Source organism: Perissodus microlepis, chromosome 5 (assembly GCF_051167445.1).
Source record: "Perissodus microlepis isolate ML-2025 ecotype Zambia chromosome 5, ASM5116744v1, whole genome shotgun sequence".
NCBI lineage: Eukaryota > Metazoa > Chordata > Actinopteri > Cichliformes > Cichlidae > Perissodus > Perissodus microlepis.
Window position 1 is genome coordinate 14,182,604 of NC_140465.1, and position 22,654 is coordinate 14,205,257.

The 22,654-nt window shown below is 39.7% G+C and overlaps 4 protein-coding genes across 15 annotated transcripts in view; 2 read left to right on the top strand and 2 right to left on the bottom strand.

Annotated features, from left to right (window-relative positions):
- Positions 1-172: 172 nt before the first annotated feature.
- On the bottom strand, positions 173-4,769 carry glt8d1 (glycosyltransferase 8 domain containing 1). Of its 2 annotated transcripts, none has more exons than XM_084928046.1 (9): positions 4,216-4,769; positions 3,996-4,094; positions 3,654-3,858; positions 3,441-3,558; positions 3,275-3,359; positions 3,068-3,180; positions 2,805-2,941; positions 2,508-2,620; positions 173-1,286 (listed from the first exon to the last, which is right to left on the bottom strand). In XM_084928046.1, the coding sequence occupies exons 1-9, from the start codon at positions 4,229-4,231 to the stop codon at positions 1,102-1,104; spliced, it is 1,071 nt and encodes a 356-aa protein (XP_084784172.1). In that variant the 5' UTR covers positions 4,232-4,769; the 3' UTR covers positions 173-1,101. The 2 variants fall into 2 exon arrangements, with proteins under 2 accessions (XP_084784172.1, XP_084784171.1); XM_084928045.1 differs by having other exon boundaries at positions 2,805-2,971.
- A 65-nt stretch (positions 4,770-4,834) lies between these two features.
- Positions 4,835-6,250, top strand: spcs1 (signal peptidase complex subunit 1). The gene is made up of 4 exons (XM_084928047.1): positions 4,835-4,973; positions 5,553-5,612; positions 5,694-5,780; positions 5,963-6,250. The coding sequence occupies exons 1-4, from the start codon at positions 4,938-4,940 to the stop codon at positions 6,086-6,088; spliced, it is 309 nt and encodes a 102-aa protein (XP_084784173.1). The 5' UTR covers positions 4,835-4,937; the 3' UTR covers positions 6,089-6,250.
- Positions 6,251-6,382: 132 nt separating this feature from the next.
- Positions 6,383-15,582, bottom strand: nek4 (NIMA-related kinase 4). 3 transcript variants are annotated; one of them, XM_084928043.1, is made up of 16 exons: positions 15,286-15,582; positions 13,707-13,973; positions 13,418-13,615; positions 12,564-12,671; positions 11,881-12,035; positions 11,575-11,719; positions 10,630-11,238; positions 10,495-10,545; positions 10,269-10,418; positions 9,829-9,993; positions 9,074-9,140; positions 8,845-8,957; positions 8,575-8,663; positions 8,250-8,461; positions 8,033-8,169; positions 6,383-7,113 (listed from the first exon to the last, which is right to left on the bottom strand). In XM_084928043.1, the coding sequence occupies exons 1-16, from the start codon at positions 15,373-15,375 to the stop codon at positions 7,015-7,017; spliced, it is 2,655 nt and encodes an 884-aa protein (XP_084784169.1). In that variant the 5' UTR covers positions 15,376-15,582; the 3' UTR covers positions 6,383-7,014. The 3 variants fall into 3 exon arrangements, with proteins under 3 accessions (XP_084784169.1, XP_084784170.1, XP_084784168.1); XM_084928044.1 differs by having other exon boundaries at positions 8,033-8,166; positions 8,575-8,666; XM_084928042.1 differs by having other exon boundaries at positions 8,575-8,666.
- A 2,318-nt stretch (positions 15,583-17,900) lies between these two features.
- camk1b (calcium/calmodulin-dependent protein kinase Ib) overlaps positions 17,901-22,654 on the top strand; it is a 40,808-nt gene continuing 36,054 nt past the window's right edge. Inside the window, exons 1-3 of one of the 9 annotated variants that reach the window (XM_084928049.1) lie at positions 18,033-18,156; positions 18,282-18,462; positions 19,683-19,873. In XM_084928049.1, coding sequence (XP_084784175.1) covers positions 19,863-19,873 — 11 coding nt within the window. In that variant the 5' untranslated portion in view covers positions 18,033-18,156; positions 18,282-18,462; positions 19,683-19,862. The other 8 variants (XM_084928050.1, XM_084928053.1, XM_084928052.1 and 5 more) reach the window with 8 other exon arrangements.

Genomic DNA, 22,654 nt, shown 5'->3' on the forward strand with positions numbered 1-22,654 from the left:
GTGTAGCAATTTCTGGTTCATAAATGGCGACTGCTATTTTTGGGAAATCAAATCAAATTCTGGATTTAAGCCTGATATTTGGCACACTGTCACAAAAGGTACCGAATTCTGAAGAAGATGCAATTGTAAAAACATTTAGCAGATATTGGACAAATAAAAAGAATCACATGAGTTTAATAAACATGTAACCTTTATTTGATACAAAAAAAGACATTAACACCAGTAAGGGGACTTTAAACAGGTAGTAGGAAAATGCTGATAATGAAGCACTAAAGTAGGAGATGTTTGTGCAAAGCTGTTCTGTTCCTGCAGAGGTGCAGTGAGCTTAGTGGTTTGTGTAAAAAAACAAAACAACACCAATGTTTTTTTGGGTTTTTTTTGTTAAATATGAAAGCGGGACAGGTAGTGTTATGGTAAAGTAACATGCACCATTAGTTTGACTGCAGTTAACCTGTAGAGGATTTATACAAGACTTAAAAAGACCACTCTCATCCCAAAACAATCTAATCTATATGATTATATTTAATTGCACATAGAGTGCAATTAAATATAATCAAATTAGTTTTCCACAGGAAGTACTGCACTGAGGTACCGACATGAGGAATTTGCATGGCTAATGATTATAATTCAAACTAAGCTGATCAGAGAGAAGCAGGAATGAGCTGTGGCTGTGACTCACTCTGACAGCTCAGATAATTGAGTCATTTAATATGCACATTAAGTAAATAAATCCTTATTTAGCTGCTAAACACACCTACTTAAAAGCCATTTACTTTGACAAGGATGGTTTATGTTCTACCAGAAGGTCTTGGCAGAATAGCTCTGTGGCTTACAGCTGAGTGGGAGTAAAACAGTATTTGAAACTGTCTACTTTTAGTTTAACAAAATATTTCTAAAAAAAAATGCAATTTGAAGCTATCAACAATATACTCTGGATATAGAAAAAAAATCTCTGTTCATTGGAAGATGAGAATAGGCAGGTCCACATTCGGAGGACGATGGAACTCAAAACACATGACATTTGCATAGTTCCTGAGATATGAAGGAGTTTTCCTGCTGCTACGAACCCGATCTGAAGGTTCAAGGAGCCCATTTTTCAGTCTAGCTGTCCCCCGTGTGTCTTCGCACAAGGTGAAATTTTCCTGTGGGGTCGGGAATGAACCACTTGTCCCACACATCAGTAAAGGAGGATCCTCGCCCCCAGGGCTTATAGTGTCCGTTCCAATGCAGGAGTTTGGCAGCTTTCACAAACTGGGAAGAATAGCGGCTTCCAGCACCTGTTACACCTGAAAAATGAACAGAATTGTTTCTTTTATTTAGCATATTTAACACTGAAAGCACAAAATATAATCCATTATTGTATGAAGAGAAACATATTTTTTTAATCACCAAAACAGGACCATCCTGTATGATCATCAAACATGTGATCTGAATACTTTTATCCTTCACAGAGTTTTTTCACAATTAAAAGTCACTTAATGACATCAAAAGGTTGCTGTAGGACTAGTCTGACACTGACAATTTGCCTCTTTGCAGAGACATTTGACCACACTGGCATGTATTAGTTAAAAGTGAAGACAAGGCTAGGAGGTGGCTGTTTTAGTCAGTTACAGCAAAATACTCAGACTAATGAACAGCCTGCCATATATCTATCTGGATTGTTTTGGTGTGATTTCCACCATTTTAAATATTTATCAGATGTAGAAATCTCTGCTTTTTCTTGAACATAATGGAAGTGTCTTATTATGTGGTGGTCAACATGGAAAAACTAAATTCATGCTTTCTTCTGAAGTGCGAAACAGTTGATGGGTGAAGTCAGATAAAAGAGTAAAAGAATAGTTCTTACATTTAAGTGATCACAATATTTTTGTTCTTTTAAGAAAGCATGTCGTAGTTTGTGAAGAGATGCGTCACTACTGACTTTCATTACGGCACTGTAAGCTCCACAAGGTGCCATTTACATCCATTATATTCTAAAGAAGGCAGAGAAATCTACAACTTGGCACCATGAAAAAAATTACCTATTTAAATGATTTACCCCCAAGTAATTTACATAGTATTCATCTGGCCTTACAGACCACATAAATAATTAGATTCTGAGGCTAAATGTGTCTTTAAAAGCTTGTCAAGCAGCCTGGTCTTGTGGATGTATCTGATATCTCCACGTTGGACTCGTTCTTGAATCAGCAGCATTAACGTTGGTCAAAGTTCAACGATGCAAGTGAACAAGAACACTGTTGTGATGTCATAGTTTTGTGACATGGAAAAAATAAACCTGCTGTCCACTCAGGAAAAAAAGTTTTTTAAAAAAGGCTTGGAGTTAGATTTGAGGGTTAGAACGTGAACGTGGTTAAGGTTAGGGTAACGAGCTATAGTTATGGTTATGGCGTTAAGGCTTTGTTTGTGGTGTTTCCACTTCACAAACTATGACATCGCAACAATGTGATTGTTGGAAAATCCATTTTTGGTTTGTTCATTTTTAAAATTAGAAATCAACCAGAACTTACCAAGGTGTCTCACGTGCCACATGGGGTCAATGCTAGAGTGGCGTTTGTAAAAAACAATGAGGAGTGGAGGGGTGGTAACGCTTTCTGCGAGGGTTTTACCGTATAGATCCTCCCTGAGAAAAGGAAAACATCACGGCTTTAAAACAAACAAAGAGATTCACTGGATTAAATTTTGAGGTACATGTACAATGACAACAAAGGTCTATTCTATTCTAAATTCATGTTTTGTAACTAACAGTAGGATTTTTTTCCTTTGTTTAAAGTCCATTCATTATTGCGCCAGTCTCAGTCACTTACTGTGTGTTGAGCTCCATCCAGTGCTCCAGCTGCTGGGTGATGTTTTGGTTCTTCCATTCAGTCAGGTTGGCAATGAAGACCCCGGGATTGAAAGAGCAAGTGGTGGCTCTCATCCCCAGCTTCTTAATAGCTTCTTTCTTGAAATCCAAGAAGCCAATGTAATTATTCTGTTAACAGAGATTTGTCATCTAATTAAGCATCACAGTGTATGATATTCTTAACTTTTTGTTTTACTCTGAAAAGCTCTTGTGGGTCATGCCCACCTGATTTCCCGCACCACGAACAATGCCTTTGGCAGATGCCGAGTCACAGTCATCAGAGAAGGCTGCGGCATGTCCCGGTTTGAGGTTGGTTTCATAGAGCTCCTGAATGTCACCTGAGAGCCAGCAGAAAAGAATTTACTGATCTAAAAAAAAAAAAAAAGGGCCTCATTTCATAACCAAATCTCTTCATTTCTGGAGACTTCTCACCTTGTACGATGACATCATCATCCAAATAGATAGCTTTCTCTGCTTCGGGAATGTAAGCAGGAAGATAAAACCTGGCAAAAGTCAGCTGAAAAAAATACAGTTAAAACAAGTTTTAGCTAGTGGGGAAGGCATGCAAACAACATGTGTATGCCTGTAGTTGTCTTACTGGTTTTGCAGCCTCCGGGGTCTGAGGATCCTTAGATATCTTCCCATTAAGTAACTCAGGCTTAAAAATTACTATCTTATATTTGACACTGTTTAGTCTAGTGTTACTCAGCCATGCTCTGTAAAATAAAGAAAAGGACAGGTCAAATATGACCAAGTTCACAAACTCCCACTTTTCCGCACCTAACGAGAGAGACGTGCTGAAATATCTTACTTTAAGTGAGCGACGGTTTCATTCAAGGTCACGATGGTGAAGACAACATTGGCTTTGCTGTTCCTGTACACACTGTTCATGGCAGCAACAACAGCACCAAGTCTGTCCTCAGCAGCGGTGATGAGAACAGGAATCTCCTCACCCGTCCTTGCCGAATTCAAGTCTGGAGACAGTTCAGACTCAAAGGGAAGAATCACCCCTTCATCTGCACATAAAGGCACATTTAAAAATGCATTACACCAACTTTTTGTATGGCTTTACTTAAATTCACCTAACTGCTCCACGCAAGAGTGTGTGCCCCACACTACAGTGAAGACTCGAACACAGAGACAATGACCATACCTGGCTTTTCTGTGTGCAAAAAGTCACTGAGATTGAGGAGATTTCGCTGGACTATGATGAGGAAGGCAACAGCCAGCAGCACAAGAATGATCACGTTAACTGAAAGACACAGTAAGTATATAGTCCTCTCATTATTACTCTGCAAGTTTTCTATTTCTGCTTTTCACACACTCTGCAGAACTAGTTACAGCTAAGCTGCAAATGATTCAAACTGACCTACCTCTCCTCAGTCCCATAGTAATGATCTCATCCGTCCCTCCAGCACGTGAAAGGAAAAGAAAACAAACCAAATAATAAAAAGGTTAAAACATAAACATCAGAGGTGGTTTCAGCGCAGGATCATCTGGCAGTTAATGAGGACTGCTGCTGTACCGCTGCGTGGCAGAAACCTCATAAACACGAGAAACCCCCCGCAAACTAGCGGACATTAGCGTCGGCTTTTAGTACGTTAAAACAAACAAACAAACAAAAGTCTTGCAATTTTTTGCAGAGTTTTAAGAAGAATTCACTTTGAAGCCAAACTGCCAACTCAACATCAACAAATTCACCCCATCCACACGCCTTCGCGTAGTAAGAGGTGTCTCTGATGTGCCTGACTGAAAAACTACATCTTGTCGCGTTTTACTAACACAAACGTGTCATAAGCTACGTTTTATATATATATATATACATAACGACTAAAATAATGGAGCCACATATTTTGACTGGCACTTGTGTGGCCAATCATATATTCCCACAAACACTAAACCCAAATTTGACTGTACCACGTACGGCTTCGTCCAATCCGTATGCGTTGTAGATCTTTGCGCTTGCGCGGTTTCCTCCGCTGTAATTGGGTCCTTTTCGTTTACAGACGTATCTTTTTGAAACCGGAAATTCAGTTCCTTCGATTTGTTCTCGCTAATTCTTTCAAGCTTATGGTAGCTTATTTCATTTGGAAACATGCTGCCTATATTCAAGTCTATCCCCACGCATATGGTAAGCGGTAATTGGGTTATTTGATCAGAAACTGCACGGTCAGGCTCGCACTGACTTTCGTGCATGCTGTGCTATTGAGCTAAAGTTAACCTGTCTAACGGTAGCTGGCCGATGTGTCTGTGGCTACGCAGGTAACAGCTGTTATATGATTTATCCCCTAAACCTAAAATCGTGAAGAAGATCATTCATCCTAATTAAGAAGATTTAAAAGATAGATTTACCATAGGACTCAGCAGCTATTAGTTGGTTATTGATATTGCAAATGCATTGTCTTACCTAAAGAAGCTTGATGTGTGTGCTCGGACCCATAAGACAAATTCATTACTACACTGCAACCTTCAGTCAGGAATTGAAGGGTCTTGGTGTTATATTCATCTGCACACTTTACACTGAAAAAAGCTGTTTTAATGACGACATCGGGACTTGTTTCTGCTATTGCTTGTGTTGTGTGTGTGTGTGTGGGGGGGGGGTTAAGTAGCATAGGAGGGCTTAAGCAATCATGGTGTACATCCTTTTCACGTATAATAATAAGACATTCATTGACACACACCCCTCCCTCCCCAAACAACTGTTTTCCAGGATTATAAAGGTCAGAAGCTGGCAGAACAGATTTTCCAGGGAATAATACTCATCTCAGCGGTAACTAATCAAAATTTCACACAATCTTTTTTTTAATTTTACTTGAAGTTAGATTTTAAGATATTTGTGTAATTGTTGCAGGGGATTGGATTTGTGTACGGTCTGATCATTGAACAGTTCGGGTGGACAGTGTACATTGTCTTGGCTGGTTTTGCTGTCTCCTGTGTGGTAAGTTTGCCATGATAGATACATTGTGCACCTATGATGTTTCTGTCCTTGCTCTCCTTTCAGCCTGAGAGGAAAACATGTCAGAATTAGACACATTGTTGTTTTCGCTTGTTTTTTCACACCTGTCCAGCCCTTTAACAACATCCATCATAACTTAATTTTGGGTCTGTTCTTTGCTTTAGTTGACCTTGCCTCCATGGCCTATATTCAGAAGGAATCCTCTGTCCTGGCAGCCGGCTTTACCAGAGAGCACTGCAGAGCCCAGCCAAAAACCTCAGGAAAGCACCAAAAAGAAGAAGCACAAATAACTCGCAGGCACCCCGTATCTGCCTGTTAATACATCTTTTTATATTGGATGTTGTACTGAAGTCTTGCAATTCACATTTGAAGCATTTAGTAAGAACCCTTTGTTACAGTGTTACCCAGCAATGAAACTTGTGTTTCACATAATAAACACCTGATATAGTCCATGTTTTTTTTAAATTATGTTTATGTTTGGGAATGCTGAGAATGCACATGCAGTCATCTTGTTTTAATTCTTTTATCAATTAAATGTTTTATTCTGGCTTTCAACATAAAACAAGAAACAAGAACAAGAAAAATAAACAAGAAATACATTAAGGATTTATTAGAAATTGTTCACATGTTAATATCTACATCTAATTTACATTATTTTGGCTATAAGAAAATACAATTGAGCAGTAGGGGGAAGATTTAGTGTCCTCAACAGATGAAACCATTCTAGAAATTCTGGCTTGCATTATAAATAAGGTGATATTCCTCTACAGCAAATGGAAAGACAGAGCGTGCTTAAACATGACAGAAATATTTGCATAGGGATCTGGAAAATCCTTAGATGCTTTCACATTTTGTGTTTATACTGAAATTAAGTTTTAAAAAAAGAGAAAGAAATTAACTTCATTTACATGTGATTTACACAATAAGATTATATCTGTATGACAGTCCCATGACAAAACCTGCAGTCAGAAGTGAGATCTTGCATGTTGTCCGGAAAAAAATGTAACAGTCCCAAACAATCATGTTGGTAGTGGCAGGAAAAAAATGCCTTTGAGCAGTTTTCAATTCAGTCCATGTTTAAACATGAATGCTGGTATATTTCTCGCAAAGACCATCTTGATGTGCGTCATCATTTAAGACTTGTTGCTCCACCTTAATTCGGGTTTTCCACACAGACGATTGTGAAAAACATGTAAGCTTTCATATATAGTGCTTTTTAAATCTTAAAGGCCATATCCTCGAAGAATTTCAGCTGCCTCACCATCACAGCATAGGCTTGGTACTTCTCATCTCCCATCAGGTTGCGAAGGCACAGCTAAAAAAAAAAAAAAAAGGAAGACAAGTGGGGTCAGTTTACTGTGAACTGGCATGTTTATCTGTACATGATCACGAGTGGTGTTTTAATGGCAAATTTGTTAGTCTCATTAGATATTCTGAATGTACGAGGCCATGAAAAAGTATTCACCTCTTTCCTGATTTCTTAGTTTTTTCCATATTTGTCATACTTTCATGTTTAGCAACATCAAATTCCAATATCTGACAAAGATAATCCAAGTAAATGCAAAATATGGTTTTTGGATTATATTTTCATGTAGGAAAAAAGCTACCCAAACCTACTTGGCCCTGTGTGAAAAACCTAAAACTAATAACTAATTGTGCCACCCTTGGCAGCAAGAACTGCTATCAAGTGAAAACTGACAGTAAGTCTTTCACAAAACTGGAAGAATTTTGACCCACTCTTCTTTGCAGAATTATTTTAATTCAGCCACAGTGGAGGGTTTTCCAGCATGAACATACTGTTTAAGGTAATGCCACAGGATCTCAATCATATTTAAGTCCAGACTTTGACTAGGCCACTCCAAAATTTTCATTTGGGGGTTTTTGAGCTATATAGACCTGCTGGTATACTTGAGCTTCAGGGCACAAATGGATCACCACCCATTCTCCTTCAGGATTTTCTGGTAGAAAGCAGAATTAAAAATTATTAAATGTGAGATGAGCCTTTGTGGTCTTTTTAGTCAGCAGTGGTTTTCTCTTTGGAGCTCTCCCATAAGCTTGAACTCAGCATGAACTGAGAGAAGTGAGGCCTGCACTTGTTTAGATGTTGTTCTTGATTTATTTAAAATCAAGAAGATTGGTATAATAATGTTTTTCTCCTCTCCACTACTATATGGTTTATTAAACCTGGACCTATCCATGTAATTTTATCTTGATATTGGATGTGTTTTACCCACTTCTCTTTTAGCGTCATCCTCCTCCTCCATCACTTCCAGCACTTTGTCCAACAGCTTGACCCCCAGGCCCTTCACCACATCTGTTCTCAGACGTTCTATGGCTCTTCTTATTTTGGCCGGACCAGATGGAGAGCCTTCTGAAGTGACATACATATTTAACACAATGGAGTTTCATAAAGACTGACATATTGCAAAGGGTTTGAACAAAGCATCTAACCTATTTGACCGAGTGACAAGTTCTCCGCTTCCTCTCGAGCCTTCCCATGAAGCAACAGGGTATCCCTGTACTTCCTGTTCAGTTTAAACTCTGGCAGTGCGGTAGAGCCAAATCTGCCTCTGTCCCCCTCGCTTACACCATCTCCAACATCCATTCTCAAAGTCTGAGTCATCATATTAACTAAGTCGTGCATGTCGCTGGATTCAGTCTTTCTGCAGAGACCACAAAACATGGATTATAAACACACGTTTAAGAAAATTTAGGTTTTGGTTCAGTTTTATAATTCAGCTAAGTTGCACTCAATTCTACTGCCGTATGCTCTTACCTTTCCCTGCAGTCTCCTTCTGAACGCTCTGTGGAACTTGTGGATGAGCTGCATTCATCTTCATCTGATTTTTGCTCCAGCAGCTTATCCTGCTGATACAACACAGATCTGTGTTTCAGACTCAGTACGACAGGATCAGATTAGCCTCACAATAGGCAGAATTTGCAGTGGGTCACTCTCAGTCAGGCCAGTGCCACAGTCAGTATGTAATGTAGCTTACAAATGAACAGTAAAGTCAATGCACTGTCACAGTGGGTGGCGTGTCTGTACCTTACTATTGGACTCTGCAAAAGAGGCAGACACAGATCGAGTAAATGGGGCACTGTCGTGCTCAGCCTTGGTGGACGTGACATCATAAGATGCCCTCCGTACAGCACTAACACCTGGGGAAGACAGAAAACTAATCAGAGACAGAAATGTAGAAACAAATATTAATTTCTGTAAATCCTTTTGTTTGTTTTGCAACAAAATGCTCCACTTTGAGTTTCGAGTATCGTACATGGTTGTCTGGCACTCTCTTGGGACTGCCTCAGTCTTCTTCTCTCTCTTGCAGAGAGGGGACGATCCTAAAAATAAAATTTGATAGAACAATATTGCATAAACTATGAAACATGACAAGAATTAAAACAGAAATAACCTTTCTGCCCCCACAGACAGCAAGTATGTAATTGGATCTATTTGTTTGTCTGCCTGTCTGTCTATCTGTTGGTTAGCAGACTAGCATTCACAGTTCGAGGTGATTTCATTTTGGTGAAAATCAGTAAAAACTGTTACCCAAAATTTATTATAGATCATCTTCAAACTTTACAACAACATTCTAGGCCTTGGGATCAGCTAGATAGATCAGCTAAACATTTGACCTTGACTTTCATTGTTAGCACCCAAAGTAAAGATTGACCTTGAAGAAAAACTTTCAAGAAATTATACTGAATAATGTAACATATGAAATGGAGCTGAACAACATATTTTCTATTTTTTCCAATACGACGCCCTACAACGTCAAATGATGCCATAACAGGCTGACGTCATCATATTGTAATAAGAAAATAATAAAATATCAAAGTTTGAGTATAGCCTTGGCCTTGCTCCTGTTTTGACACTGTTCTCTTTACTCTTGCTGACATTTGTTTCTAAGATGTAGAAGATTAAAAAATGCAGATATAGATGATCTGTTATCTCTCTCAAAAACGTTATGTCTTAGGCAAAGCAAATGTTCAGAAATTAAAAGCTGTGGTTTTAGGGGAATGCCCTCACCTGTGGTGCTGGTAAAAGTCCATCATTATGGGAGCTAACTGATTCTGAGGTCACAGTCACATCAGCTTTCTTGGTCTCCGAGTTCCTCCTGCTCCTCTTTTTCCCCTCCACAGCTACAGTATCAACAGGAAGCTGAGGTAAAGGTCTAAGAGCGGCCACCTTGGACTGAAAGGACAAAACAAGATGCAACAACTGCTTTAATTAGCCTAACTCACTCCTTTGTTACTGTCACGCATGCTGGCTGGCTAGCACTGCGATAGAAAGTGGTTAGGAACAGATCTTAACCAAAACAAATGCTAAATGAAATTTGCTCACTGGAGAGTCAGTGAAAGGTCAGTGAAAGAAGATCAGCAGCACATTCTTTTTTGTCTTGCCCTTCCTTTAAAATATCATTAGAACGATAATGATTTCAGCAACATCACTCCTGTATCAGTCTTTACCTTGTCCTGGTCCTCATGTTTCTGTCTTGTGTGCTTTCCTCTGTGCTGCTGTGATATAGATGGTTCTGATGATAGGTACAGAGGAGTTAGACATGTAGCAGCTCGATCTGGCTTACTGGCTTGTAAGGGAGATTCTTCCTTAACGGGTTCCTGAAAAAACACAAATACAATTGCATTAACACGAGGCAACGTGTTCTATACTATATCTGCATTATTTAGCACTCACCAGTGGTGGAGGGAGTGGCTCTAACAGCTTTTCAGTAGATTCTAGGCTTTCCTACAGAGATACAATTGAACAAATAAAACAAACACCGAACACTTCAGATGAAAACATCAAAAGAAGGTACTTTAGGACACTTACTTGGATGTCTGAGGTAGGTAGGTGTGCTGGAGCATGCTTGAAAAGAGTCACAGTGTTGTTCTTATTGTCTGCATCTGCTTCTAGAACCTCGTTTTCTAGATTTGGGTCCTGTGGATCAGCTTTTTTAAGTAACTCCATGGTGTCATCCTTATCGTCCATATCTGAAATCTTTTTCTCCCCCGAGATAGATAACTTGTCCCCAGGGTTTGATTTGGCCTGTCGCTGAAAGTCAGACAAGTCACTGGCTACCCTCCCTTCGTCTTCTCTCGTGCTGCAAACACGTGATACAGACTTCAGAGGGGGCTTTAGTGGCGAAGGCGCGGAAGAGGCATCTGGTTTCCCTCTCACCTTGCTGTCTTTGCTCACATTGTGCGTGAGAGGTTCATTAGCTGCCCGGTGATGTGACACGACAGGCCAGGGCTTCTGCACCTGTCTCTGTATCAGGTCATTGTCCTGCTGCACTGGGATATCAATATCAATGTTGCTAACAGTAAGCAGGGATGCTCTGAGAGCATCAGGTGAAGAGGGTTTGAATGGCGGAGGCGTCTGGATGGGAGTGCTGTCTACCACACCGTTCCGGCCTTTAAAGTGTTGCGATTTGTCGTCTTTCTGAGTTTAACAACAAAAACAACAATCACAGAGGGTTCCTTGTTTATATGAACATCTTTAACTTAATCACAAAAAGTTTAATAGGAGTTTTCTTTCTATGTAGCAGCTATATCCAAGTAGAAAACAAATACTTTCCACAAAGGGGTGAGTTTTTTAATGAGCGCAGATGAGTGAAAATAAGAAAACTCAAAAGAAAGGATTGACTGAGTATCATTACCATTACACACTGATATGTGTAGGCTTCCATCAGTCTACCACTGTGTAAATAAAAATAATATAAGTCATAGGATTCATTTTATTAAGGTAAATCAGTATTAGTATTCATCCTTAACTTACCCGCTTTACCCTGGCACGAGGTTCAGGTTGTGGACTGGGAGCCAGCCTCTCAGGCTTTGGCTGACATGACATCACAGGTGACACACTGCTGGTCCTACAATCACCACTGCCACCAACAGGTCTTTTTCGTGACTTGGCAGTTTTTCTGGGGAAGTGAAAATCAAGACACATAATAAGCCTTTAAGAACAAACACATCACTGCACAAAGAGAGGGGCAGAAATGATCAGGTTATAAAAACATACAAAGAAAATTTCAAAACACCATTTTTGATTTTTTTTCATTACAATGACTTAGAGGGAACTTACTCTTTTGTTGCCTCAAGGAACATGGCAATTTGTCGTTTTATGTAGGGCTGCCGGAGAATGAGTTTGACATCGGGCCTGTCTTCAGGTCTCTTAGACAGCATGCTTTTGATTAAATCTCCAAGCTGGGGCTCATACTTACTGGGCATCTGTGGAAGCTGTTTAGAAACCCAGAAGACAATTATCACCGTTCAGAATAAACCACATGGGGCAAGTGTTAATTATTAAAAAACAAATCCAAATGGTTGAAGACACCTATCAGTCACACAGAAACCACAGTCTGGGCTTGTAAACAAGTGAGCTTAAGTGACAGTCACATAACATATAGATATTATTTTAATATAATATATCAAAATGGATTTATTCAGTAAGGAGTTCGCATGTTCTCCTCCATGTCTGTGTGGGTTCTCTTCAGATATTCCAGCTTCCTCCTGGAGTCCAAAGACATGCATGGGCTAGGTTAACAAGTGATTCTAAATTGACCATAGGTGTGAATGTGAGTGTAAACAGTTGTATGCTTCACTGTGTTAGCCCTGTGGCAGACTGGCGGGTGTTCCAGATCGTAACCCAGACAAAGATAGATGGATAGATACTGTAACTTACAATACTTTACCTAAAGAAAATACGAGTAAAAAATGAATAATCATTTTTTTAAAAACATAAATATGTTAAAATGTAAAGCTCACCTTTCCCTCTACAATACGATACACCAGTGAGTTCATGTCCTTGGCATTGAAGGCGTGTTTCAGTGTAGACATCTCATATACACAGCAGCCCAGGGCCCAGACATCTGACTACAGACAGAAAAATTCAACCCATAAAAAGATGTATGCATCATTATCATACAAAGTCTATGGGAGCATCATTCATGAGAGCGGACTTCATGACTTTGTACCTGGCATAATGTGACCTTTAAATTAAGTACTCAAAGCACAAGTACTTGTTAACTTGTCTACATTACTACTTGCAGTTTATTTCATTTATAAGCTGGATACCTCAGCTACATAACATTTTGCCCTAATGTGGGCCAGTATTAGTGGATACATTCCTTGGTTATACTGCACAGTGTGCTAACATGTAATGAGCCAATAAAACACTACATCAGGGAAGCTAAAGTTACACATACAGTTTGGTGCCATAACCTATTTGGCAGAGCGCTAGCACTGTTTCACTTCTGTGGGAAAGAAACCTGATAGTTCATCTCTTATGTGATCATCCTGGCACACTGTCTCTGTGCACTGCCAAAGCTTTCCTTCTGCATTGAAACAGAAAACTTTTAATAGCTACTAAAGTCTATGTCTTTGTCCTGCTTAGAGAACAACTCCTCTATGCACCAACGGCCTGGGAACAACAATCAAGGCAATCCTATTTATGCATGTGCTAATGTGCCCTTTGATGAAGCCCTGAGAGTTGCTGCCTCCTAGCTGATGTGTTTGACTCCATATACTACACATTTGTGTTTAATAAGTCATCCCAGTCCTTTATCCTGCTTATATAACTTCAAAGACAAGGAGTCATTTTAAACAGATATCCAAAATACCTTGTGGTTATAAGGTTTATTAGAGAAGAGTTCAGGACTCATGTAGTATGGGGTTCCTATGAGTGTGCTGGCCATATCATTCTGGTTCTCCAGTACTCGGGCAATGCCAAGGTCCCCCACTTTAATGATGTTGGTTTTCGTCAGGAAGATATTCTGCGTTTTAAGGTCCCGATGAAGAATGTTCCTCTCATGTAGGTACTGATATACAAAATAAGAGAAATAAGAGAGTGACTGTCGCTTTATGTGAATAAATGATGGAAAAAAATGCATAAACTGATGCAGAACTCACCTGCAATGCCATGGCTATCTGGACAAACCACTCCACCACCTGCCTCTCAGGTAACAGCTCTCCTTTTTGTTGTTTAAGCCTGTGATAGAGGTCTCCACCTTCACAGAAACCCATCACAATGTACAGCTGGCAGTCATCTCCTTCCCAGGACTCCTTGTAAGTCACAATGTTGGGATGGCGCAGTTGAGACAGCAGCTGCGCCTCCTGCTCCGCAGCACGTCGTTCACGTTTGGAGGAGGTGGTCAAATTCAATCTCTTTATAACATACTACAAGAAACACAAACACGTGTGCTGAAAAACAAAAACTATGCACTTTGAATAGATTTTACAAGTCTATGCCTTTGTTCCTCTATAGACTAGCAGCCTGGGAACACCTTTAATGAAGTACACTGGTCAATAGTTGTTATGAAAAAATACATTAAAAAACAAAAACTAAACTATATGAATGCATACAAGTTTATTAGAAGATGCATTGAAAATTTTTATATTTTTAAAAGGCCAACCCACAATGGTACAACGGGTAGCTCTGTCATCTCACTGCTAGAAGGTGCCATACTGCTGCTTCCCCTATGACATCTTGAATAATGCCCAGCTCCCACTGTGACATATGTGAAAAATAAATAGGATGGATGGATCAGCCACTTTCAGACCTTGTTCCTCACATTGAAATCTGAGGAAATGTTTGAATATGAATATCTCGGAAACTATTAAAGACATGCCTGAAAATTTCACTGGTATTTCATAACGGGTCTGTAATTACGGAAAAATTAATAAATAAATGTCTGAGTATTGGCTAGTTAAAATATGAAAAAAAGAAAGAAAAAGAAGATTAGTCTTGTAAACTTATTTACATACATATTTCAACACACAATAAAATAACTTTCTGAATGAGATATGGTTCTATTCCAAAATAATGCTGAGAGAATGAATTTTAACATGAAATTCTTGGTCACAAAACGGCAGAAAATGCTAATTGCATCCATCTGTCACGCTGGATCGAGCAAATATGACAAGTTGTACCACAAACAAACAAAAATATCAGAAGATAGTTTAATCCAAATAAAACAAAGTTCTGGAGTTACACATGGTACTCTAATTGTAACTGGCAAAGCATATCTCACAGAAATCATTACAAATATTCATGTACATACAAACTTTGGCCCACAAAAATCGTGTTGCAGGAGGTGATTTCATATATGCTTCATCGTGAAAGAAAATAAATTGTGCAATGAAAAGCTGAGTTATAGGAGCAAAGAGTTCTGATTTATAAGTCAGTTATGAATGGACTACTTCACGTCTGTCAGACGCAATAATAGAGTATAGAAATATTATCAACACAGTGGTCAACAAGCTTAAGCTGTTGTTATAATGCCAAAGTTAGCAGAAACACTGGTTTTCAGTGGGTATAAAACCTTAACTCAGTCCGTGAGACTTTACAGGACTTATGCTAACTTTGTGCTAGCAGTACTTAGCAGGGCTTTAGGGTCTCTACGAAAACGTTTAGCATGTGGTTGAAAGGCGTGCTTATTTTAACATATCTGGGGTTTGTTTCCACTTACAACCGCTCTCTGTTTCTCACCTGTTTACGGTCTGTTTTGTGTTTCACCAAGTTCACCTCCCCATAGCTCCCTTTCCCAACGACCCTGATGAAAGTGTAATTATTCATCATTCCTCAAAACGCTTCATTACGAGGCCCGAAACGCCAAAAGTTTACAGGACCCGCTCCCGTCAAGCGTAACGGCTCTATTCAGTCCCGCATCCTGCTGTGAATGCGCCGCAAACAAATCTGCTGGGAGAAAAAACTTCCCCCTAGGTCAGCGCCAGCGACGAGATTTTGGAAACGCAGGAAATCAGCCGTGCTGGACAGTTTTTTCGTCACTAGGCAACTGGTCGCTCACTGCCGATGATGAGGTGAGAGGGGGGAAAGCAGCGCTCAGTTTGTGACACAGCGCCACCTAGTGCCTGGAGTCACAACAAGAAGCACCTTCACCGCAGAGACGCTTTGTATGCGTTTCAGGGGACAGTGGCACAACTGTTCACCTAAAGTACCTTAATTCACGCTTCTACCCATTGAGAGAAGAATACAAAGCGTAGAAGCCACTGAGGACGTGTGACCTGTTTAATTACAAATGTAGATGTTTAAAAACTGAAATAAAAAATGAATGAATAAATAAAACGAATAAATACATAAAAATACAAATAAAATGAATAACGAAACAAAATACTATTTTTTTTTAACAAAACAGGCATCAAATTAGAAGTCAAATAAAATTTCTAAAATCTAAAAAGAAATATTTATTATTTGTTTCTTGTTTCTTTACATAATAGCAAAACGTTGTATGTTTAAAAAAACATATTGGGAGACGTTAGGGTTTTCCCTTGATGACGCCACTGGTAGCACACTGGACCACTGCATTGGCTGTAACCTTTCTTTATTAAAATTACGAGTTATACATGTACTATTTCTGCTATGGCATGGAAATTATGAACCCTTTATAACAAGTCATATAATATCCTATTTTAATGTTTAAATCCCCCATCCAACAATATAGGTCTAAGCTTTGTATCAGCAGAGAGAAAACTACATTTAAATGCAAATTTACACCTGACATCTGCAATGAGTGAGAACTTCAAGACACTTCAGATAATTTAAAACCAGTGGCTCTTTGTCAGGATGCAAGCTTAGATGGTGCTGAAGAGCAATTTAACAGCGTTTTATGATTCCATTGTCAAACATAAAGGGATGGACTACTCACAAGGGTACACTCACAGGGTACAATGATTAAAAAAAGGTTCAAATAAACTGATACACAACATCCTGTGTGTTAGCACACGTGTTTCAGTTCCAAGAAGACCACTTTAAGCTTGCGATGATCTTGACCTGTTTGAGGTTATGTAATCCACTAGATGGAGCACTACACCTGTACAAGCTGACACTGCACAATTTCAGCTTAGAGGTGTCTGCACAGGACAGAGTGTATGCACATGGTACTGAAAAAAAAATTGTATGGGTTTATTTATTTTTGGCTTCAGTTTTAAAAATTAGGTTTGTCACTGATTTTATTGTTTCATGAAACAACAGGCAGAAGAGTTGGAAGAAAATTTTAAAACTCATGAGTTTTTACTTACTGTAAGCAACATGCCCAGTAAACTGGAGTAGAATACTTGACTAAATGTAAGTAACATTCCTACTAGTCCTATATGTGGTGCCATGCGATGGGCACGATCTGATATCATCGTGTTGGTGTTGTTCCCAGATCATCATACTAAATGTTGTTCCAGGATCAACATTACAAGTGACCAATCAGAATGTTGTGATGTCATACTTTTGCGACTTCGGGAAAAAACGCCTTAAAACCAAAAACTGTACTTAAGCTGCGAGAAACCGCCTCTGTCCGCCGATCAACGGACCCTGACCCTAACCCTAACCATAACCCTTTAATAAACGGTAAGCAGAATTGATATTGTCCTTGCAACATTGGAATTTCATAAATGTACGAATGGCTTGGCGCGCAAAAGAATAACGTCACAACAATGTGATTGGTCACTTGCGATGTTGAACCTGGAACAACATTTTCATGATGATCTGGGAGCAACACCAACACGATGATATCAGATCATCCCATCCGATGGTGTTAGGGATTTTATGATTAACATCACTCTAGTTCAGTGGCTTTGATGGGGGTGGGGTATATTATATTTTAGGCGGGGTAGTGACACCCCATACCCCCTTTGAAACACGCTCCTGCTCATGTCTAGCAAAAAAAAGCAATCCTCGTTTGATCAAACATAACGATTATTTTATTGCGACACTGTCGCACTTCTATGTGACAGCAGGCCAATAAAAGCGGCTACACCACTCAGCGTGTGCATGTCACAAGTATTTATCTAAACTTATTAGAGCTTATAATACCTAACTAGCCTACACCTGGAAGTCTGTTAACCACAGCACCTTGGCTGTTAACGTCATAAAAACCATGACACATTGTGTTTATTACAGCCACTATCGAAACAGCACGTCGATACAGGTGTTCTCGCCTCCAAGCATTTTATTACAGGTGTGGGAGTCACGAGTGAGGGGAGGGAAAGAGGGAGGAGGCAGCTACAGTCGGTGCGACAGAGCCGTTCACCTATGCGCAACACTGCTAGAGCGGTGATTGGTCCGCTTCACTGTGTCCGTCCTTGCCCTGAGGTGACGTCAGGAGGAACCCTGCTGGTGGAGGTTGGCGCGTGCAGATTCAGCGCGAGCGCTCAGAGTAGGCGAGACAGCAGGCGGGCTCCAGGCAGAGACACCGGACCTTCGTGACAGCACATTTTCAGGTAGGAGGGAGACACTGCGTTAACTTTCATTTTGACTCCCACCCCTTCCGACAAAGAGCAGATAGGCGCTTGAGCGCGATTTCTCGTCAGGGTTTGGACAGCTGCTCTCCCCCACTGAGCTCTCTGTGAGGTAAGCTGTCGTTAACGGGCACTTTGGTTGCATTTACCTCGCCTGTAAGGACTTTTCCGTAGAAGGAATGTGTTTATAACAGCTGAAGTGAGATTTAACGACTTTTAAAAATAACTCGTTTTCAGCGTTTTAGGCTGCTGAAGCATAAACAGCAGCCGGGGTCACGTTATATCCTCCCATTCACTCCGAGAGGACCTCGGTGTAACTAAAGCTGCTGTTTCGAAGATCAGATGCTGACATGGAATATACTAGAGACTGAAGTGATCGCTTTTTATCCTCTTCTTCTTTCACTGAAACCATATACAGGTAGATATCTATCTAAATGGCTCAAGTTTAACTTATGGTATGTCTACAAAAAGCGTTAGGCCAGAAGGATCCCTGTTATTAATCTGTAAATCAGAAATACTGTAATGATTTCATCAGTAAAAACACATCACACTGTACGTCTTCCCCGGGAAGTCCTTAAAGCAGTTTGAGTTTAACCCCATCTGTCTCTGTCGTTTATTTGCTTTCTGTTTCTCTGTGGCTTTCTTTACACACCGTCTCTCACTTTCTTAACACTTCACACACCTCCTCACCTCTTCTACTAAGAAGTCCTCTTATCATTGATAAGCTGGCCTTAAGAGGAGATTTGGTGTGCGTCACTGACAGCAGATGACCAATCAACACTGCTGTTAGAAAAATCTCAATGTGTTTGCCATGCAAGCAGATGGGTGCAGGTCGGTTGATTGATATGCAGGTATGGATGGGCTCCATGGCGTTCAGTTGACAGCTGCTTTCTGACTCTGGGAAACACAAACTGGCTCTTCTTTCTTCTCTTTCACTGTCTGTGTTTATGCTTCTAAATATGTTCCACTTGGCACCCTGTGGAAAAAGAGCTTGCCCACATCTGTGGAGGTCTTTGTCAAGTGTTTGACCTAATGAAACTTGTTGTTGTTGTATGAAATATGTGAATGGAGTTTGTTAGTTTGTTTTGACAGCAGCTGCTTTCCCCCCTTGTGTCTTTCGTCCTTGTCAGTGTGCGCAACATTCTCAGAAACAAAAAAACTAGATTCCTCAAAAACAAAAACACTAGTTTTCCAAAGAGATAATAAAGATATCAAGATAAATAACCAAACATGTTGGGGGTAGGATTATGAAATTTGATTCAAAAACATAGCCAGACTGATCTGAAGGTTTTAAAATCACTGAAAGATCATCTCTTTGCACTAGTGTAGTGAGCTTTCAGTGAACTCTGTCTGCTTTAACAGGAATGCATTCCTTGGACATGTCTTTGACTTTTTGTTCATACTTGGCAGCATATTTTCCCCTCAGTTTGCCATAGATGGTGTGGAGAAGTATGGAATAATAGTGATTAAGCTGAGCCAAAATCAGTTTTTATTCTTTAAAAAAAACAGAAGAATAATAAACAGAACCAATTTGGAGTTTATCTGCATCGTTATAGAGACACAAGCCAAATAAGTTATTTGCAGAGCTCTGTCTCCTTAAATGTTAATTTAACTTTTTCTACTTCCTCTTTTTTTCAGTCTTTTGCATTCATTTTGTGGTGTGTTCATGTGTGTGTTTGTGTGTCTGTGAGTGTGAGAGACGGTTTAGCAGGGCCGGACAGAGCTTTTTCGCACGTGCCATTTTGTCACATTTAACTGTCGTCGTGTGTGTGTGTGTGTTTGTGTGTGTGTTTCTTCTGTCCACTGCGCATCACAGGAATGGGAAACCAGTGAGTACAGCGACTCTCTCTAATTCTTCAACAGGGGGTGAATGCTGCATGTCACCTACTTCTCAGGGAATGTGACTATGATATTGTGCATTTTTCCAACCTCCAGCTTCTTCAGTCCTGTTGCTTATTTACTCAGTTGAGCAGCTTATCGTGTCCCACTGGCCAAAGTCATGCCATCCGTGGATGTTGAAGGGCTTTTTTTTTTTATCCGCTTTATGCTCATACAATACCATGCATGTATCTTTCCTCTACTCTTCCACATATTTAAGCTTTGGCCTTTTCTGCCCTTGCGTGTGTGAAACATGAACCTTAATCTGCTGTTTATAGCATTTGCCTGTTTTTTTTTTTAATTAAAAAAAAAAAAACAACAGACACCCTTGCTCATGTCTGACTGGATTAAACTCCAGTGGCTTGAAATGTGTTGTTTTGATATAAAAGTGCTGTGAAGGAGGTTTAGGTGCATGTTGGCATTTGCTGCGTAATGCTACCTTTAGAAAATGCAACCACTGGCAACAAAAGGTTGACACATATATGGATTAAAAATGACTTTGATGTTCAATGTCACTTCTTCTCAGTGCATGAATTAACATGAATTTCCATATGAGCAAGGTGAGATGCTACAAACAAGCAGCATGCGAGAGGTGTTTTCACTCTTCCTCTGGCTTCATGTTCTCAAAAGTCTTTTGCTCTTATGCAGTTAGGGGGATTAAAAAATACAAAGCCTTTCAGAACTGTGAAGAGTTTTATTTTCAGTGGTTTAATTCATTGTTTAGTCTCTTAATGGAAGTCATGTTTTACTGTAGCTTTTTATTATGCAACCCAACCATTTTGTATACAGAAAACGAACATCTTTACAATCAAGGGGTCATGACTGTGTAGTTGCATAGTTCTCATAAAATATATCTTTTATATATATTTAAATAAATAAATATTTCTTATATAATATTATACTGTTAAATGCCAGACTTTCAAAAAGCACGTGTACAAACGATCCATGTGAACCAAAAGCTCAGACTTCAGATTACTCTTGGGTCTGTATGTTGTAAATAAAAGAGAGTTATCATCTCAACAGCTCAGACCTTCTGTTTGCAGCAGGTAGTCAATCAGAAGAGTTTTGGCTTAAAGGTAGTGGAGCAATAACTTTGTGCTTTGGAATGCGGACAAACTGAGGGGCTGCACCAAATCCTACAATGCGATAGACAATGATTATTTTGAATAGTGAATCATGCAAAGCTTCTGTGGTTGGGGCCAAGAAACAACTATGGTGGTAGAAATGATTGCAACATATCAACTTTAAGTAATTGTTTTGGCAGTGTAGGTTCAAGGTCCTGACTTGAAGTTACTCCAGGTTATTTTGTAAGGAAAACATTAAAGTAAAAATTGCTAAATGAATCCACAGTTTCCACAGAAAGAGACAGGTGGTGAGCATACACATGGGAATTCAGTTAGTCTGCTCTTTTATTATTTGTTGATTCTTCACAGTAGTTACAGGACTACAGGCTGTGCAACATCAGATTTATCAGTAAAGTATTTACGCATGGTTAACTGGACTTCCTTATACAACTATCCTCACTTTGCATGCTGGTTTTCATGTTTAATTTAGAGACACTTCCTTTTTACTTCATCTTCTCTAAATAGCACACCAAATGATGTGGTGTAGAATGACTCATATGTATTTAAATGTTAACGGTAAGCTTTGTTCCGACAGGCTCATTTGGTTGGTTTGTTCCTTAGATTATATCGGAAGTTGAACATGAACACATACAAAAATTAGCACTGAGAATTACTCTGTAGATTAAAATTAAACAGTTCTTCCTGTGCATATATGTGCACTTTATGTCTGAGCAGGCTATTTTGATATATTCAAGCTAAACGTAACACACCGCAGCCAGCCGTCAAAGTAACCAGAATGATTTCCAGCTTAGCTGCCACCTGCCATTAGACACTAAAGCAATTTAGACGCTCAGATACCATAGCAGCGCCTTTGGGTTTCCATGGCGACATGTATGAAGCCAACTTCTGGCATTAGTGAAGGTAACACGACTGTCGCTGCGCCTGTCTGTGTGCGTCTGTATGTGTGTGATCATGTGAAAACCCCTGGACACACGTGGGAAAAAAAATAATCTTTGAATTCATGCTACTGTGCGTGTACACCAATCAGTGCCTGCAGCTAGAAGAGGCCATGACCATTTGTTCTGAGATAACTGCAGTGTTAAGCCTCGCCTTGTTTATATGGCTACAGTGCCTCTCGGCATTAAAATGAGCTGATTCTGAACTAATTGGAAGATGATTAACTGCGCTGTTATATCGCCTTTAGCAGAACAACACTGGCCCAGTCCAGAACAATATGTTATATCATCCCATATAGACAGACTGTGAAGTTGCCAGGCAGGCAGCAGGAACAGAGGAGGAGTGAGGCATGCTGATATGAACAGGGCTATTTTAGTCTTCGAGATCTTGAGGCACTTTCTAGGTTTAGATTATGATAGCTGTGACAGCAGGGTCCTCTGTGATCCCTCCCACTCTTCAAAGTGTGGTGAGGACAAACATCTGAAAGTTAACTTCTGGTGTGAAAAATGAAGTGAGAAGAAAACAGGAAGAAACAAACATCGTTTCAATGAGAGCTGCATTTATAACTTTTTAATGGTAGAAGGGTATTTATGGAGGGCTTAATACCTTGGCCGGGTATATGAGTGTGAATCTAATTTTGTTTGACTTTATTTGAGTTCACCTAACTTGCCTGATGCTCAACTTTAAATAGATAAACACACATTTCATAAG